The following is a 20,023-nucleotide window of genomic DNA, read 5'->3' on the forward strand; positions in this document are numbered from 1 at the left end:
CAGCCTGAACTCCCACAGTTGGTTTCTCAGTCAATGGATAAAACTTACGGAACTATATGAAAACACTCATAGACTGTACATACAGTCTGTGGACACACACACGGGTAGATGGATGGATGGATGGATGGAACTCACATTGCAGAATAATATTGATAATAAAAAAAGTATTTTCATATCATCTCATATAGAATTTTTTACTCAGTACAATGTAATAAAACATTTCTGTGAATACTTCTTGTTGGTTTATATTTCTAATTAGTGATGGCTTTTGCAATTTGCATTGTGTGACCTTTCAGTCCAAAATCGTTAAGTGCTCAATTTTTTCCAGTAATAATAATAATGATGATAATAATAATAATTTGTTTGTACTTTTGTATGTTATTTTGTTTTGTTTGTTTGTTTATTTATTGAGGGGGGGGGGGGGGGGGACGACGACGCGGGAATGTGCTTGTAAATGTCTCCCTCTTGTGGTAATAGGACAAAAACAGCAACGTATTTGTTCCGAGATGGCATGAAAACTCAGCAAGTGATCAGAAACAAAGCAGACGCCTTTCATTTATTTATTTATGTATTTAATTGAGTGTTTTGCATCCATAATAATAACTTGTTTCTCTATTATGGTACAAATGCTTGATTAGGTAGATATCAACAATTAAAACAGATGCTTTGACTAAAGACCTTTTGATTACTGATGGGCAACACTGATACAGATAATATATAATCATTATTATAGATCATAACAACAACGAAAACGACAACAACAACAACAACAATAATGATCAGAAAAAAGAAGCAGACGCTAACAACAATAAAAAACAAAAAAAACTATTTTACAGATCAAACAAAAGACAAAAAATGTAATGTATTGTTAAGTTAAAAATGTATATACTGCAGATAACTTAAAAAATATATCGCTATTAAACGTTCAGCGCTTGACCGGATGTCATCATCTAATGTGTGATGTGTTTCCGTCATCAGCAGTGTGCCGTCTAATGTCGGTCGCTCAACTGCAAAACCGTATGAACATTTTTCTAATATAGTTTCACAGCGTTACATCATATCCTACAACGGATAGCTGTTATTTAATCTGTGTTGATATCTTTATTTAATGTGTTGATGCTCAGTGGGGAAATTAGAATGTAGCCGTCGTTTTGTTTAAAAAACGTAGGTCGACGTTAGCTGTTAGCTTTGGAAGCCGCTCCGAGCTAGGCTGTATGTGCCTCCACAAAGGCCGTGTGCTGCTTTGTTTTTAACGATGTATCCTACCTGGGGAAATTACGGTGCACCTCAGTCCCAAAACTATGGAGGTGCTGGGCCCCGTAAGCCACTGGCTGGCAGCCACACTGGCCAGGCTCCCGGATTCGGCGGTTTCGAGGCCTCTTCCAGCGGCTCGTTGTTTTCCAGCTTGCAGGAGCAGCACCTCCAGCAGATGCAGCAGCTGCAGATGCTCCACCAGAAACAGCTCCAGTCTGTATTACAACACGGCAACAATGCCAGTACTGCTGCTCCTGCATACGGCGTTGCACACGCTGGTGGGTACATGGGGTCGTCGTGGCGTCCAGAAGGACCTGCACATGTAGACAGCGGCGCTGGCGCTCAGTCCTACTTTAAACCAGAAGAGACTTCAGCGACGAGAGTACCCCCTGCTCCCAAACAGGGTCACCAGCAGCCTCCTCCACTTCCTCCGCAACCGCATCCCACCGATACCCAGCCTGTGCCTCCCCCTCCAGAGCCGCAGCCATCAAAGCCACCAGAGAACAGCAGTCCTCCCAAACCCAAGGAGGCCCCCACGGCAGAAGACGAGAAATCCTTACCGTTGCAGGTAATGGCTTTTAGTGTTGAATTACTAATAATATACATGAAATTAGTAAATAACAAAGACATATGAAGGTACATTGCACTATTTAACAGGAAAACACCGTTCAACCCAAGCTAGTGAAGAGTACAATATATTATTATTTTTAAAATGTAATTTTCAGCTAGGGAAGCTTGGACCCTAATTTGATATTTTACTGTTAAGCCACCTGATTCTTAATAATACCACCAAGTAAATATCCTGAGCTTTTTAATCTGAAGTATAAATTTAAGAGAAGTGTGACATATTCTTAACTTCCTAGCCTTCTTAATTTAAGAAGGTACAGCATAAAGAAATCCTACTCCTTTGTTTTTGTTTCTAAGTATGACTCGACTTCTCCTGTAATTGTCCAAGATTATTGTGTGAAAATGGCTGAACAGATCTTCTTGTAATTGTTTCTGCAAGGAGCAGCAGCAGCTCTGGTACAAACAGCATCTTCAGAATCTGCAGAAACTGAAGCAAGAGAGAGCCAAACAGAATCAGAAAGATGGAGATGGCTCTTTTCCCCTGCCACCACCCCCAGGCAGAACAGCTCCTCCGCCCCCTCCATTAGAACCACCAAAAAGCACACCACCACCCCCGCCGCCTAAAGAGGAACCTCCAACACCGCCACCACTACCTGAGGAAGTAAGGGTAAGAATTCCTACACCATTGGATGCATAAACAGTGAACGCCATCAATTTGCACATTAATATCTTATTAGTTTGCTACAATGAAAGCAGTGCAAAATCTGTTGGAATTTGTAAGTGATATCGGTTTTCAATAGAGCTGAACTCTAAAAGTGAGCTTAACCCACACATCTCTGTAGGATTATCCGGATTTCTGCTTGAGGCTAGCATGTCAAGGCTTCCAGTTAAAAATTTGACTTGCATTGTGGATAATATATAAGAATTAACACATAAATAGTTTCCTAATTTGATAATTTTTTAAAATAATTTGCGATACAACATACTATTAAAATGTTGCATAAGTCATAAAATACATTTTAACAGCATGGCTTGCTCTCTGTGAATTAAACGTTGGTGTGTGCTCAAAGTTTATATTATAGGTTTGTCAAACTAAATATATGAATAATAATAAAATAATAATGCATTTGAATGCTGTAATGGACAATTAAAATTTCCTGGGCTGCACCGAATTCTGTGGATATCTGAGATCATTTATTTATTTATTTATTTTTGCAAATTATTAATGAAGGCTTTACCTCTACCAGCAACTATTCAAGAAGCAGTCACAGATAAAATGTTTGTCCGTTTGCCTGGGAATTTAAGCAAGTTGCATAGTGTTAACATTACCAGTGTTTTATTCAATAGCCTCTAAGAACACACCACAACCAGTATTAAGAGAAATTAGTTTGTTCCTGAATCTAAACACTGTTTATATTGTTTACATAAATTTACAGAGTGAAAATGTAGGAAAACCACCTACATTTACAGACACAGTAAGTCACACTACCCATTCTGCCATTATTGTAGTGTTCCTCGATAAACTCACTGGATACTTCATTAGGTACACCTTTTTAGTACTGGTTTGGGCCCACCTTTTCCTTCAGAACGACCTTAATTTATCATGGGATAGATTGAACAAATTCCTGGAAACATTCCTTTGACATATTGGTCCATATAGACATGATGGGATCGTACAGATGCTGCAGATTTGGTGGCTGTACATCATTGTTGGGAATTTCCCATTCTACCACATCCTAAAGGTACTTTATTGGATTGAGATTTGGTGAGCGGTGAGGTCATTTGAGTACAGTGAACTTGTTGTCATTTCTTTTGCTTCTATAGTGTATCTGCCTAAAAGTGTTGTGCATTCAGAGATGCTCATCTGCATATCTTGGAAGAACAAGTAGTTATTTAAGTTACTGTTCCCTTCTTATTGGCTTGAAGCAATCAGACCATTATCCTCTGTCCTCTGGCATCAACAAGGCACCTCGAAGAAAATTATCCCTTACTAGATAATTTCTTTTTTTTGGACCATTCACTGCAAACCCTAGAAAAAAGAAAATGATTGAAAATGCATGATTTAGAGTCACTTAAATCACCTTTCTTCCCCACTCTGATGCTCAGTTCAAATTTCAGCAGGTCGTCTGGACCATGACCTCATACTGAAATACATATTTGCTGCCATTTAGTTGCTAATTAGAAATTTGCGTTAACAACCAGGTAAACAGGCATACCTAATGAAGTAGCGGGTCAGTGTATTTTATCCCATTGTTTGTGTTAACTGCCATAATATGAATTAAGTGGCTTAAGTGTGCAGGAATCAACCACTTTCATTCATCCTTCCCATTGTAATTGTAATAGTGTTTGTAATGGCTCTTTCCCAGTTATAGTACTCATCCCATGTCCAATATTTCAGCAATATGAGCAGTATTTTAAGGCACTCTTACCTAAAAATGTTTTTGTTCTCAATAGTGTCTTGGATTCATCGTAAAGTAATTTCCTTCCTTTCATTACAAACTGCATACACTTTTTTTTTAAAGAAAAATTGTGATTTACAGTGATATACTGTGCTATAATTTTTTTTCTTGTTTCTGTTTAAAGCCTGAAGTACCAAAAGACCCAGAGGAAGCTGCTCGCCTTCAGCAGTTACAGGCTGCAGCAGCACACTGGCAACAAGTTCAACAGCAGAGAGCCGGTTTACAATATCAGGCTCTCATGCAACAACATGAGAAGCTTCAGCAGATTCTGGAGCAATACCAACGCCTCATTCAACAGCCTGCAAACCTACAGGTAGGTAAATGGCCAATGGCATCTTGATGGCCAATAAGTTTTCAGTTTCATGTGTAATGTCTGAGTAATTACTTTGTTATAACTTATGTACAGTTGTAATTACTTTCTTATAACTGTATGTACAGTTGCATCTGGAAATATTTAAGCAGTGACACAGCTTCCATGATTCCTCCTATGCACTTTTGGACCATTCTCTTTAAACTCTAGAGACGGTATTGTGGGAAAACTCTTGGGGTGCAACAGCTTTGTTACAGTTGGCTTAATATGAGTGCACAGCATATCCTTATACATGTCTGAAGTCAATGGGATTCACATCATCCCTAAACATATAGTGAAGCATGCCCATGTATCATATTGCTTCGACTGTGTTTGATAGGTGGTGTTATGCTTTGAATCATGAGCTGGTCCCAGCTTTCTTTGTGCTTTCTGCTGATTATTCTGTATTCTGTCTGGCTTTTTGTTTTTTGGCAGGTTCAGCCATTCTCCATTTTAAGGCTGATGAATAGTTTGCGCCTGGTGTTAAACCTTCTGTATTTACAGTTATAAAGTCTTCTCTTGGTGACTTGTAAAATTATATGTTTACCTGTTGCAGTTTGTGCTACACTTGGCTGTTTTTTGGGGATAGTTTGTTTTTTGTCTTCACCACGGAAAAGCTCATGTGTTATCATCCACTTCTGTTGTCTGTAGTAAATCTCCAGGCCTTGTTGACTTGCAGAGCAGCTTAAAAACTTGCTACTAATGCTTTCTGCATATCACATGGGATTTGTTTTATATTTGCAGCCTAAGGATGATCTGTTTTCATTAATAGTTTGTTAGATATTGTGTTGTGCTTTCACACCAACCTTTTACCTTCTTAATTAGTTTAGAATTAAAGAATAGCTCAATTCTGTCCATAAAATATCTTTTGAATCATTAACCCAGTTATGTTGGTTCCTAAAAAGAATGTATTTCCTATTAAAAAGCAAAGCCCTAAACCCTTCATTCAATTTGGGTACAAACTCAAATGTGTTTTTCTAAATACTTATCCTATCTGCATGTAAAATTAAGCAATAAATAATCACCAAAATTCTCTTTTGCAGTCAATGTCTGCAGAATTGCAGCTGAGGCACTACGAAATGCAACAGCAACAGTTCACACCTCTATTCCAAGACTGGAATCACTCCTTCACCCTGTGGTATGAGCAATTCCAGAGCTATCCTCATAAAGACCAACTGCAGGATTATGGGCATCAGTGGAAACAGTGGAAGGAACAGATGAATGCAACAAATGCCCACCTTCAAGAAAGAGTGGCTACTCTCACTGCCATGGTACCGTTTGCGTCAAGCCAATATAATAGTGGAATGATGGGACAGTATGGCCAGTACCCTGTACAAGACACGCCTTTGCAGCAGTCAGTAAACCCAGGTATGCAGCAGACCCCTGTTACTGTTGGTCCAAGACTTCAAGGTCCACAGCCTACTGGTTTTGTAACACATTCAGAATCACCTGCTGTGCCCTCAGTTCGAGGAAGTGCCCCTAGTGGCATAGGAGTCCAACCCCCAGTTCCCCCAGTTGTTCAGCCACCAAGTTTCAACAATGTCAGGGGTCCACAGTAAGTTGTAATTGTCTTTTATTACTATGTGTTACTATGTTTTGCTCAGTTATACATTTGGTTATATTTATCTTTTAAAAGCACATCTTTATATAAAATTGCTTCATATTTAATTGTAATTATTGTTTTCTTTAAATGGGGTGTTTTTTTTTATTTTTATTTCAATTTTTGTTTTTATTTTGTTATATTTCCCAGGGTAAACAACCCCAGATTTGAACAACCACATCAGCGATTTGATGGACCCCCAAGGTTTGACCAACCACAACAGCGATTTGATGGGCCTCCAAGATTTGACCACCCACAACAACGCTTTGATGGTCCTCCAAGGTTTGACCAACCACCTAACCGTTTTGATGGTCCCCCTCGATTTGACCAACCAAGGCATCGTTTTGATGGTCCACCTAGATTCGATCAACAACGGCAACGGTTTGATGGACCGGCCAGATTTGATCAACCTCGATTTGGGCAGCCACCTAGGTTTGATTCCACAAGGCTCACTGGCCCTTCACCTCGTCTTGAATGTCCACCAAACCTTCAAGAAAAACAGCAGCAAGGAATGCTGCCTAAGGTGGAACCAGTCACTCCGCAACCTCCAACTCCAGATTCTAAGACTCCAGAAAAATCGTCTGATAAGCCGCTATCTGAAAATGAAAAAGATAAATTGAAATTGGTTGATAAGAGCGCTTCTGAAGATATGACAGATGACAACTTACTTTCAACTGAGGGTTTTTTTGTCCAAAGTGAACCAATTCCTCAGACATTACAAACAGATACAAAACCTGAGGATTCAAATAGCAGTGTTACTTTGGACAAAGGTGAGAAATCTGAACCTGTTAACAGTAAGCCCCCTGTAAATACTAGTTCTGCTGTTACATCAAACACTACAACACAAAATTCGCAAAAACCAGATGGACCACTGGGAAACAGCAAACCACCACAGATTCCAAAGTCCTCAGGAATCCAACCAGAGCCACAAAAGCAGTCAAAACTAGATCCTCCAAAACCTCCCCCTGGTCGGGGACGAGGCCAGCCCCCAGTGCCTAGCCAGGTGCGCGGACGAGGACGTGGGCAGAGGAGCAGTGGAGAGTTTAAGGGACAAAACACTGTACCAATTGGGGAAGAGATGGGGGAAATGCCTTATGATTACATGCCCCCTGAAGAAAATGTGGGTATGCAAGAAGAACAAGAAAACTACTATTGGCAAGATCCTTCACATGAACAGTTTGGTGGTGAGGAATCAGAAATGCCCCCAGAAGAAATGTGGATGCCAGAAGAACATCACTTCACAGAGGAAGAGTACTATCAAGAGCCAATAGGAGGACCCCACATGGGGAGAGGTAGGCCTCCAATGATGAGAGGAAGGCCCCCAATGCCTAGAGGTGGTCCTCCTATGGGAAGAGGTGGTCCTCCCATGGGAAGAGGTGGTCCTCCCATGGGAAGAGGTGGACCCCTTATGGGTCGGGGAGGTCCTCCTATGGGTCGAGGAGGACCACCAATGGGTAGGGGAGGACCACCAATGGGTAGGGGAGGGCCACCAATGGTTAGGGGAGGGCCACCAATGGTTAGGGGAGGGCCACCAATGGGCAGAGGTGGACCACCAATGAGTAGAGGTGGACCACCCATGGCCAGAGGAGGTCCACCCATGGCCAGAGGAGGTCCACCTATGGGAAGAGGATTACCCATGGGAAGAGGAGGACCACCTATGGGAAAGGAAGAACCAGTGGACAGACACTGGGAAGAAGCTGAATCAAATGAGTACTTAGAGGATGAAGACCCTTACTGGATTGAAAGGAGACCACCAATGAGAGGCATGAGACCTCCATTTCCTCCTGGTCGGGGTCGTCCCCCACGTGGTCACCCTGGTTTCATGCTTCAAGGACGAGGCCGCCCCCATTTCCCACCACATGGGCCAATAGATCACGAGCCATTAGGCCACGGAATGGAATCTGATGATTCCAATATGGATCCATCAATGCATCCCATGTACCATGGACATGAACCCCCTAGCCATGCGATGCATCCTGACGTAGGACGAGGCAGGCGTCGTGTGCCACCACCACCTCATGAAATGATAGATCATTTGGAGGAGCCAATATACGATGAGGGAACGGAAGGAGAATTAGATTGGCAGCCACCACCTGGCAGAGGTCCTCCACCACCTCCACATGAGATACTAGATAGGGAAGGACTGAGGAGGAGACCTATGGGTCGGGGAATAGGAAGAGGTATGTGGCCGCCAGGTCCAACACATGAGGATTATGAAGAAGGTTATAAAGAGGGTTATGCCGTAGATTATGATCATGGGGAAGATGGGTATCGCTGTCGGCCACCACCAGACTATCATCCTGATGACTGTCGTCGTGATGCCAGGTATCATGAGTCTGAGTGGGACAGAGAGCATGCTCTCTCAGAGAGGGACTATCCCCCCCGCAAGGCACCATCAGAGCCATTCAGAGAACCCCACTGGCAAGAGGAAAGAGAAAGAGGTCACCCATATCAATATGATGAACTTGAGCGGGGGAGAGGAGAACTCAGAATTCGTGAATACAGGGATGAGCCACCTTACCGGAAGGATGAAACATCTTACCCACCTCCTTCAGACTGGGAGAGGCCTTCCAGACGTCCTCCACTGCCAGAGAGAGGGTATCCAATAGACTATGAAGATCGTAGACCTCGCTATGAGGAACAAAGAGAAGAAATTCCTTTGCATATACCTCCACCTACAGCTGCACCTGTCACAAACCTGCCTGAGAGTTCAGTTGAAGCAGCCAGTGGAGCAAATGTACTTGCCCTTTCCCAACGCCAACATGAGATCATCTTGAAAGCTGCTCAAGAGCTTAAACTAATAAGGTAATTTCTAAACATTTACCATTGATTAGGCAAACAAAAACTAGCATCTATCCATGTGATTTACAATTATTTTATTTTCATAGATTGAAAAAAATGTATTTTCTTTGGTTTTTTGTTGAAACTCCATAATTTCACACATTCATTTCTGTTTTAATTTATGGTTAAATCATCTGTTTTAACTTAGTAATTCCTTTCGGGTCCACAGGGAATTGCAGGAGGGTAAAACCTCTGGTAGTGAATCCAAGCCTGCACAAACTGATGTTCTGCCAGATTTGCCTGCTGGTCTTCTTGGATTAGAGATTCCACCAGAAGTCAGGAATGCTCTGAAGGTAAATAAAAATCAACTTTATTATTTTAGTCTGCTTGGTGTGACTACATTGATGTAAAAAGACCAAGATAATTGATTATGTCGATTCAAATCCCGTCTGTTTTGTTTTCATCTATTTAGATATTTTTTCCATGTTTTCTCTTTTCTCATAAAATACAATACAATACATAGAATTTTTTTCCTCCATTTTCTTTTAGTTTTACTGTTAGATCATTCTAATATCAAGTATGTTCCCAGGGTATGACTGCAACAACTCAGACAACTGCAGCTGAATCTGTGCCTCGCGATATAAAATCTACTGCCACACATTATCAGCCGTCATTCCCTGCACCTGCAGTGCCGGTTATTCCAAAGACGGTTGATTATGGTCATGGTCATGGTATGAGCAGCTTGTAGTACCTTTTTTTTTGTTTCCAAATGATGTTTTGGATTTATGCTGATGTGCACTTGATATTTTAGAGCCTGGAACCACGGTTGAGCGGATCTCTTATGGTGAGAGGATTGTGTTGAGGCCTGACCCAGTGCCATCGGACCGGGGCTATGAAAAGGGTAGGTTTCAGTTGTATAATGTGAGGTTGGGCGATTTACTCAATAGTCTTAATTTTCCTGTTGTCCCAACATGGGATCACAGAGAATTGCTGGAAGGATGGGTCACCAATCAGGATCCACTAATCCTGTGTGACTGAAACACAAAAAAATTCAGCAGCAAAACAATTCTGAGAAAAACATACAAAATGATGATTTATTTCTCACTTCCACCATAGGCATAAGCTTTGGTGCATGCTAAACAACAAAAGCTGATTTCAAGCAAACATTATGCCAGCTAATGTTAGGCTTGCGTGTCCTAAAAATCAGGCTTTCCCTCTAAAAAAACAAAAACAGGTTGATTCGATTCTCACATTGTCAGTGTCTGATTTGTTAACAGCATTAAATCCACTTACCAACAGAAATGTTTGGTATGTCCAGTATTGCTGTCATTGGACAGAAGTGAGCTTCTCTGTCTCTTTGACTCATATTACACTCCTTTCACAAAGTTTTACACCAGGGGTCCCCAATCCCAGTCCACGAGGGCCAGTGTCCCTGCAGGTTTTAGATGTGGCCTTGATCCATCACAGCTGATTTAAATGGATAAATTACCTTCTCACCATGTCTTGAAGTTCTCCAGAGGCCTGGTAATGAACTAATCATGTGATTCAGGTGTGTTGACCCAGAGTGAGATCTAAAACCTGCAGGGACACCAGCCCTCGTGGACTGGGATTGGGGACCCCTGCTTTACACCCTCCTCTAGAGTAAATGATCATGGACACAATGGAAGCAGTGATCCGACCATCTAAAATGTGTAGCTAAACACCAGCCAGAGCCTGTGATTTTATTCAAATGATTTGAAATATAATGTTTTGTAAAATTATCATGTTTTATGCACAAACAATAGTAGAAACAAGTCAGCTGGCTGCCATACACGTGTCATGCATCAATAGAGAAGTTAACTAAAGTCCTGCATATATATATGCAGGATTTTATTTTATATTTTCTAATACATGGTTATTAACTACTTGATTCTCATAGAACCACTCAGAGATCCTTACGGCAGAGACTCATATTACGAAAGACGATCAGACCCTTACATGGACCGCCGGGAGTACAGCAGAGAGAGGGAATTATACAGAGAGAAGCCAGAATATGAAAGAGAAAGATTTGACAGGGAGCGCTACCCCCTGAGAGAAAGAGATGACAGGTAAGAAGCTTCTTCACCGTTACTGACAGCATTTTTCCCTACCTATGGAGTAGTGTGCTGCTTCTTTATATATATAATATTGTTTTTTATTTGTCTGTATTTTTGATTCAAGCACTCAGGCCATGAATGATGAAAGGTACTATATGACATTGTGTCATACACTGTGATAAGTCTTCACTGTGCCTTTGTGCTAGTCTGAAATATGAAGTTCTGTTGATGAAATGAAACTTATTATGCCCCCATTCTCTGTAGATCTCCACTGGCATCTTCTCTACGCTCCGGATACAGGGAGAGGGACCGGGATGTTCGAGATAGGGACCGTAGTGGCAGCCGTGATCCAGATGAACATTATGGGAGGCCAGGTTATGATAGACCTCCATATGAGCGTGCTATACTTGAGCGTACTGGGCCTGAACGTTACAGCCATAGCCCATCACCTTACAGTAAGTTGAACATGAGGTAACTCAGGGTAAATTGGTAAAGTAAATATCAAATAAGAAAATCTAAGCTTAAGATTTTTTTTTATCCTATAGTGGACAGAAGAAGTTATCCAGATGACAGAGGGCCCCCCACTGCACCACCAGTCCCACCTCCACAACCTCCCCCACGTGTTGAGAAGAAGCCGGAAATCAAGAATATCGACGATATCCTTAAACTACCTGGCAGATTGTCTCGCCCTGAAAGGGTACCAGCTATCACTGCGATCTTAATTCATGCATCAATACCCCACTCTTTAAATGAGCAGCACTCATTGAAGTTCTCTATTTTAACAGATTGTCATAATCATGAGGGGGCTTCCAGGAAGCGGAAAAACCCATGTTGCAAAGCTCATACGGGTGAGTCGAGTCCTTCTAGCAAATTATAGGGTTATGTAATTTGATTGTAAGCTAAATGAACTTTTATAATAAGTGCACAAACAGTAGAACCTTTACTTATAGACTGTCTTTATGTGTCATTAGGTTTCAACATAATAAATGCTCTTTTGTAAACGACACAAAATCTTAAATACTCTTTTCTGTCTTGTGGACAATGTTAAGGACAAAGAGGTTGAATGTGGCGGTGCACCTCCCCGAGTTCTTGTTTTAGATGATTATTTCATGACAGAGGTTGAGAAAGTTGAGAAGGACCCAGACACTGGGAAGAGGGTAAAAAAAAAGGTAAGTCTGACAGATGAATTGCATAGAACATGCAGTAAAGAAAAATACATGCACGATGTAATGCAGAAAAACCTGTCTTGCAGGCTATGGAGTACGAGTATGAGCTGGAGATGGAGGATACTTACCGGAGCAGCATGCTTAAAACGTTTAAGAAAACCTTGGATGATGGCTTTTTTCCTTTCATTATTTTAGACACTATTAATGACAGGGTTAAACATTTTGATCAGTTCTGGAGTGCAGCTAAAACTAAAGGCTTTGAGGTGAGTTATATTAATGAGAGAGCCAGAAAAACACTCATGTCTGCCCTGTGCTAAAAAGGATTTGTTTCTCTCATTTCAAGGTGTATTTGGCTGAAATCACTGCAGACACTCAGACTTGTGCAAAGCGGAATGTCCATGGGCGCACGCTTAAGGATATAATGAAGGTCTATAAGATCACTTAGCTGATCTCAAATACAGAGATATTTGTTTGGACTGCAAAAAGGGTAATGTTTACTAAACGTATAGATGCAGCGTTCACTTCTCAATGATACATTCTGTATACAGATGTCTAATAACTGGGAGCCTTCACCACGTCACATGGTGCGCTTGGATGTCCGGTCCCTGCTGCAGGATGCTGCTATAGAGGAGGTGAATTTTTTCAGTCTTGAAAAAAAATCAGAAAATTACACTTCTTTGTTACTAATTAAGATAAACCAACATGTGCTTGTTGTATTTTTTTTAGGTTGAAATGGAAGATTTCAACCCTGATGACGAGCCCAAGGAACCCAAGAGAGAAGAGGAAGAAGAGAGTGATCTGGTAGGACATGAAAAGTTTCACTTCATAAATGCGTGGTTCTTAGATTCATATCCACTATTTTTTTTTCCCATCTTCCACTATTTTTTTTTCCCATCTGGCTTATCCAGTAATTTTTACACAAGTCATTAGTGTTATCTCGCCACTTCTTGTTTCAGCAAGGTGAGTTTTATGTCTCAAATGAAAAGCAAAACATGTGAAATTCATGGAAACGGTCAGGTTCATTCAAAATAATTAGGCTCGTGCTCTTTTGTGTTTATGTAGCAATTAGAAAATTTACAGTGAAGCTCAAACAAGAGCAGGAAAAATAGTACCAAGACCGAAACATATATATGATATGTATAGCTGGAGCAGTCCATTAACTAAAGGAGGAAAGTACCCCTTTAGTGTCATGGTTTTCTTTTTAGTTTTTCTAGCATTTGCTCAGGTGTCCATGACTGACTTAGTTCAAAATAATTTTCATTCTCAACTCAATGTCAGGGATTAAAAAATGGCTTTAAATGGTTGCTACCTCATGAGAAACTGTCTCACTTCAGTGTCATGATTCTGGTGAGACCAAAACCAGTTGCTCAGTTTTGGTTTCCTTTTATTTTTAAGGCACACTTTTATCTAGACAAATCACACGTAACACAACCCTATAAAAAATTTCTCATTGTGCAAAATGTTTTTACTCTTTACCACCCGCTTTTATTTTGTATGCCGTTACTACAAAGTTGAAAGTTTTTCAAGAAAGAATTGACATAAATTTTTCTGCCAAATTTTGCACCCGAGGTCAACAGTGCCTGTTGAAATGCAGTGGAGTTGAGTTATATTTTAAAAGGAGGTAACACAGCTGTAAAGATTTTCTAACCCGGGCAAATTTGAGTGATGGACTTTTTTTTTCTTTCTTCTATCTAGAATGGTAAAATGAAACTTTCTCTTCACTGTTTGATGAAGCCTTTAAAGCTGTACCACATAAAATACCAACGTCTAAAAGTTTCCAAACGTGTTTCATACAGTATCAAATTCAGTGGCTTGTTCCCACATTGGACTGCTGGGAAAAGGTTTATGAACTCATGAATAAAAATTCAGTAAACCAGTTTCAAGTTAAACTCTCAATTTATTAAATTAAAACTATTATGTTTTGTTTCTGTTTTTTTCTAATATTCGCAAAACATCCCGGGAGCAACACGTTCTTAAAACATACACTATATTTGATGGTTAATAAAGTTTTATTTAATCTTAAATAAATTAATAACTGAATTTCCTCGAGGAACCCACTCGAGGGATTAATCAAGTTTTATCTAATCTAATCTAATCTAATCTAATCTATAGTGACAAAAATATTGGGCCACCTATATATATTAGACCTGCTGCTGATTTTATGGCATTCCATGCAAAATTTGTCTTCCCTTTGGATCTGTAACAGCTTCCACTCTTCTGGAAGAGCATTTGTGAGGTTGAGCACTGATGTTTCACGAGAGCATTCCTGGGCATGCTCATGGTGAAACAGAAAAGGGCATTCCTCCTAACTATTCCCACAAAGATGGAAGGACAGAATTGTCCAAAATAGCTTGGTAAGAAACAGCATTAAGTTTTCCCTCACTGAGAGAGAAAGAAAAACAAGCCATAGTATTATTCAGTAAGTTTTGGTCTAATTCTTTTGTCCATATAGTGCAGAGGTATTTAATTAAAGTTTAAGGAGGTCCACTTGAGAAAATCTCTTTAAATATAACATAAAGTACAAATCAACAATGTTTATATATGTTTATTATATTAAACATCATATTAATTTTCACAATGAACTGGGGGGAGTTTTAGTAATAAAATGGTAATAATAATAATAGTAAAATGTTCTTTTCTCATTTCAAGTAAAATAAGGTTTACAGTCATAAATGTAAAAAATAGAGCTTTTGAAAAAATTATAGTTGCTTTTCCTGTTTTCTTCATTTTTCCTACATTTGACTACATTTCGCTTCTCAGCTTCAACCCCTCTTTTCTCAGTCTAGTACTCTGACTTACTTCTTCAGACTTATGCATCTCGTCTCCTTGCTTAGTTTTCTGTTTTCACACACACACACACACACAGTTTGCTTGACTAAGTAGCATCACCTGGGATGAATTAGAAAGCACACGTCTGTTTTTCTGTGCGCATAAACTGACTGCTATAAAGACAAAGGAAGAGAATGTGCATCTTAAAATAGCCTTAACTTAAATACAAGAAAAGCTACACAGAGTAAAATAGAAACAGTCCATCAGCTTAGTAATAGGTCTGGATTTGGGTCCGGACTGCAAGTGTATTCTCTCATGCTGGTTTTTCTGAAGTAGCACAGGCAGTCTTGGGTAAAAACACTGACTTTAGTTAAATATATTTTAAATGGCATGATAAAGTTCCCAACTAAACCTATCCTGCTTGGAGTAGGAAATAGCTCATTCAACAACACTAAAAACAGTCAATATTAATAATTACATAAAAGTATCTTAATTTTTTTTTTAATTTCTTCCATTATAATATAAAGATGAGCTCCTGTCCCATGTTGTTAACTGAGACAGTTAACATGTGTGGTGTTAGAGCAGTTTGCAGGCTTAGGGGGATTATTTCATTCCAAACTACTTTTTCAAATCTTTTGTTTAGTGGTTTTTGTTTTATTATTTACCCTTTTTGTACTTTTTATGGCTTTTAGTAGTTTTATGAAATGAATTATGAGAGATTTATCCTGCTGAATTGTTAATATTAGTTCATATGTATTGTGATTACATATTGAAAAATTTCCAGTGCAGACCATTTTTATGCAGGTGTTTTCTCCTTTGTGTGCATATGTCATAATTATAAACTTGACAGATTTTTTTTTTTTTTTTGCATATGGCTTCATTTTATTGATACTGAGATGATTTTAATTTATGTAAATAACTTCATGAATAAAGAAAAAAAGAAATTCTAAATATCCCTTAAATTCTAAAATATTAAAGTAACGGACACTATTGCAGTTGTTGTAATGCTAGCATGTATGCAGCAAGTTAAAAAATCCAATGTTATATAGGACTATGTCATTTTACGAAATATTATTTATATTCAGTTATTTTTGTTCTTATTTATTTAAATATTGTTTGATACTTAAACCACCAGGTCATTGATTTATCTGAGTATGGTCTATTATTTATGAGATTAAAAGATAAAAATATGGATTGTGCAGAAATGTGCAGTCTGTCATAGGACAAACAGAAAAAAACACTAATGTGTAAGGCTGTTTTGACCACTTCAGTCCTGCAGTCCCACACAAAACCTGTGTTATCTTTTATTGCTGTCTTGTCAAACTAAGATTAACAGTCCATGTAAACTGCAGGTCTCAAACTGCTCTGACATTGAATCAAATTGGGTCACTTTGAAGGGCCGCCATGTTTGTTTTATTATCAGAGCTGTCACTGTAAAATTAAGTTCTTTACATTTTTGTTGATAAATGCTTGGATGTGAGACATCTAAACTTCAGAGTTAATTTGAAATAAACAAAACATTTTAAATTGTTTTTACTTAACCTCCTGAGACCCTATGTGCACATTTTAGCTTTTCTGCACTTTACACTTCATTCTGCTCAGTGTTGTTGGTACATTATGTGCTATGTACAACTAACATTTTTTTATTTAGATTTTATTCTTAAATTATATATTGCGATGTTAGTACAGAAGATGTAGCTATGGGAAAGTATTTAATCAAATTTAACAGACTTCTCAGATATCAAACTATGTGTGACAGCTCACCTGTCTAAAGGGAAGTATACAAAATTCTGACACATCTAGTCTCCATGTTAAATATAATTTATTATAAATAGATAATGAAGTTACTACAGTTGTGCAAAAACATAAGCTTTCTTGTTTGGAAACCCTGGTGGGATTTATCCTGCTGCTGGTATCTAAGAAGAAAAGGTCAAAGACTGCTTTAAAAAGCTGGAAGCAACCAGCTAACTTCAGTTTTGGATTGTAGCCCAATCAACAGTTTAACAGACTCATTAATTCAACCTGTGACAAACTCTGTTTTTGTATGGTGTTGTAACTTGTGATTTAAAGACAATTCAAACAGTAATAGTAAGAATTCTAGAGCAGAGTGGATGAGGGGAAAAATTGTCTCTTAATTTTATCTTTTAATATAACAGGATCCTGGCTTTGAGGTGAGATTACAGATGCCATATGCGAGTGTTTTACTGTATTTTTTTCCCCCCTCTTGTTCTTTTTTTCAAGCATCTTGAGATGCAGGTGACAGTGGTCCTCTTGATAGAATTTAGTCCAAGTTGGGGGAGCTTTTAGGATTTATGTGTGAAGTGTGGCTACCACCCTGAGCACCAAAAAACTTCTTTGTATAAATGGTATTTGAAATGTAGTTTTCCTTAAAATAAGCCATAAAAATCCAGTTTCAATCATACAAATACAATTTGCTATGAAAGGATAGTCATCTAACAAAACATAGATAAAATGTACTCTACACACATTATAGAGGCTGGGTACTGGCTCATAGGAAAGCCAGATGTACACAATATTTGATAAGCTTCCACACAAAGCCCACACCTTACCTGCAATGACTCACACTTTGGCAAAGCCAACAGTGTTCTGATATCAAGCATACCCAAAGTACACAACCATTATACAACAGCTGCAAAGCATTGTTATTATGAAAGACATCATTTACAGAAGAATATCTGCCACTGTCAATTATATAAGTAAAACCAGGACATCAGATCATCACGCAACAACTAATATTAGGCTAATGTGTATTTAAAGCTATAGTTGGTGAAAAAAGGATAAGCATAAGAGAATGGATGGATGTTCTTAATCTCATTCTTGTACTCCAAAAGTGCTTTTTACTTGTGATTCACTGATGACGCTTTTTTATCATGTGTATCTCCAGTCACTGGAGATACTTGGGCCATCATCAAGTTAACTGTAGCTGCTACAGTTAACTTGAGTGCTCATTTTTTCTCCTGTTCATCCGTCTGTTGTCAGTTTATTCCTAGAATTGAGGGCAACCTCAAGTCCAGTTTGGAATTACGTTTGGATTTCCAAGCTGTCTCTTGTTGGATTGGTCTCTTGTGGAGGTACTGTGAAAAACAGATGTGAGCAAGTGTGCCTTAAAAAAAAACAAAAAAACAAGAAGAAAACATTGACATCCCTTAAGACAGGGGTCTGCAACCTTTAACACCCAAAGAGCCACTTGGACCCGGTTTCCACGCAAAAGAAAAGGCTGGGAGCCGCAAATACTTTTTGAAATCTAAAATGAAGATAACACTGTATAAATTGTTTTTTTTACCTTTATGCTTTGTGTGAACAACTAAAGTAAGTAAGTAAAGTTTATTTATTAAGCGCTTTTCACAGACAGGCAGTCACAAAGCGCTGTACACAAATATTAAAATAAACAATACAATCAATAGACATTATACACAATGTAAAAGATCAAATGTAAATAATGTAAAGAATATAAAATACGTAGATCAACAAAAGGCTTGTTTGAAAAGAAAAGTTTTTAACTGCTTTTTAAAAGTATCCACAGAGCAACTAAGGTGTGTTGCTTGTGAAATCCATGAAGTGCTACAGAGAAAATTTAATTTTATTTATGTAATTAACACATTTTGAACTCTTAAAAGAAATATAACAAAAGGAGAGACACCCAGCTGAACTAAAATGATCCATGTAGCAAACAAAAACTGTTGTGAGCCACCACCTTTATATCTCCTTTGGGCTTTTGGAGCCTTGACCTGACTTTTAAAAAATAATTGGGGAAAAAAAGCACTATGCTGCTAAAAAAAAAAAAATATAGATATTTGCAAAATTCTGCCTAAATATGTATTTTACCTGGTTAATGTGTGTGGCGGGGCGTGGTCTGCAGTGCCGCTGCATGGGAGTCGGACGCACCTGAGCTGCACCCGCAATCACGCCTCGCCGCCTTAAAGTCTGTGCTCTCTCTGCTGTTGTGTTGTCGGGCTGTGAGCTGAAAAGCTACAGCCGGCTGTATGCGTACAGCAACCGTGGTGAAAAGTGGTCAATAAAGAGATGCTGAAAAGCATGTTCATGTAAACATCATCGAGTCTGCCGCGATATGTTTACAATGGGACTTCTGGTCCCGAACCTCTGCGCACAGCGCCTGCAAATCGGGGCTTTCATCTTTACGCAGGACTGTGAGCTGTCATCTGTGGGGCGTGAGCGGTGTTTGTTTTTAACATAGTTCACGGAGGAGAACAGCTGCCGACATAATATGGATCTGAAGATCCAGCTACCCGGGGTCCGGCTTCCGCGAGTGTGCCGCTTATTTTGAGCAATGAAAAAAATAATAAGATATAATTTTATTTTTATATTTCAAAATCACAATAATCTTCCAATTTAGAACTACCGGTACAAGTTAAAAAAAAGAACTAAACACAAATAAAATACACTTGAGCTAAATACTTCTAATTTAATTTCCCAAACCACCCGGAGCCGCAAAATAAAGACTAAAGAGCCGTGGGTTGCCGACCCCTGCCTTAAGACATCGAGCCCCAGGGTCTTTTGTATTTCACAAATAGGCTTTTTGGGGTAACTGCATATAAGCTCAAATTGACCCTAAAATGGTTAATGCAATGTGCCTATGTTAGGTTGAGCAACAGAGGTTTGTGTATTTCCCTCTTATTTACTATTTGTTAAACGTCAACTTTAACCAGAAATGTAAAGGGAAAAAAATCACTTTGTAAAACTGATGATTGTCTTTTGGGCAAAGGCCAAATTATCTTAAAACCCTGCAGAAAGCTGACATGTTCAAATGCCATCATATCAAATGAAGACAAATACCTGAGCTATTTTCTTTTCTTTTAAAAAAATATTTTATCTAATTTAATCGTCGAACAAGGAATACGTTCACATTTAAAACAAAAGGAATATGTATATTTTGTCACGTTTTTCTTTTTTTTTGTGATATTTGAGATGATGGGGATATGTTAAAAAAAATCTTCAATTAAAAAGAGGTTCCTCTAAAATGA

The 20,023-nt window shown here is 38.9% G+C and overlaps 1 protein-coding gene across 1 annotated transcript in view; it reads left to right on the top strand.

Annotated features, from left to right (window-relative positions):
* The first annotated feature begins 951 nt into the window (after positions 1–951).
* Positions 952–20,023, top strand: part of ylpm1 (YLP motif containing 1) — a 41,415-nt gene continuing 22,343 nt past the window's right edge. Inside the window, exons 1-17 of the mRNA XM_080882788.1 lie at positions 952–1,822; positions 2,261–2,488; positions 4,405–4,593; positions 5,673–6,184; positions 6,380–9,034; positions 9,240–9,363; positions 9,600–9,741; positions 9,822–9,911; positions 10,929–11,097; positions 11,350–11,540; positions 11,631–11,782; positions 11,871–11,933; positions 12,135–12,254; positions 12,338–12,514; positions 12,595–12,678; positions 12,800–12,883; positions 12,978–13,052. Coding sequence (XP_080738914.1) covers positions 1,256–1,822; positions 2,261–2,488; positions 4,405–4,593; positions 5,673–6,184; positions 6,380–9,034; positions 9,240–9,363; positions 9,600–9,741; positions 9,822–9,911; positions 10,929–11,097; positions 11,350–11,540; positions 11,631–11,782; positions 11,871–11,933; positions 12,135–12,254; positions 12,338–12,514; positions 12,595–12,678; positions 12,800–12,883; positions 12,978–13,052 — 5,622 coding nt within the window. The 5' untranslated portion in view covers positions 952–1,255. The remainder of the gene's footprint in view (positions 1,823–2,260; positions 2,489–4,404; positions 4,594–5,672; positions 6,185–6,379; positions 9,035–9,239; positions 9,364–9,599; positions 9,742–9,821; positions 9,912–10,928; positions 11,098–11,349; positions 11,541–11,630; positions 11,783–11,870; positions 11,934–12,134; positions 12,255–12,337; positions 12,515–12,594; positions 12,679–12,799; positions 12,884–12,977; positions 13,053–20,023) is intronic.

This window comes from Rhamphochromis sp. 'chilingali' (assembly GCF_963969265.1).
Source record: "Rhamphochromis sp. 'chilingali' genome assembly, chromosome: 5".
NCBI classification, from domain to species: Eukaryota; Metazoa; Chordata; class Actinopteri; order Cichliformes; family Cichlidae; genus Rhamphochromis; species Rhamphochromis sp. 'chilingali'.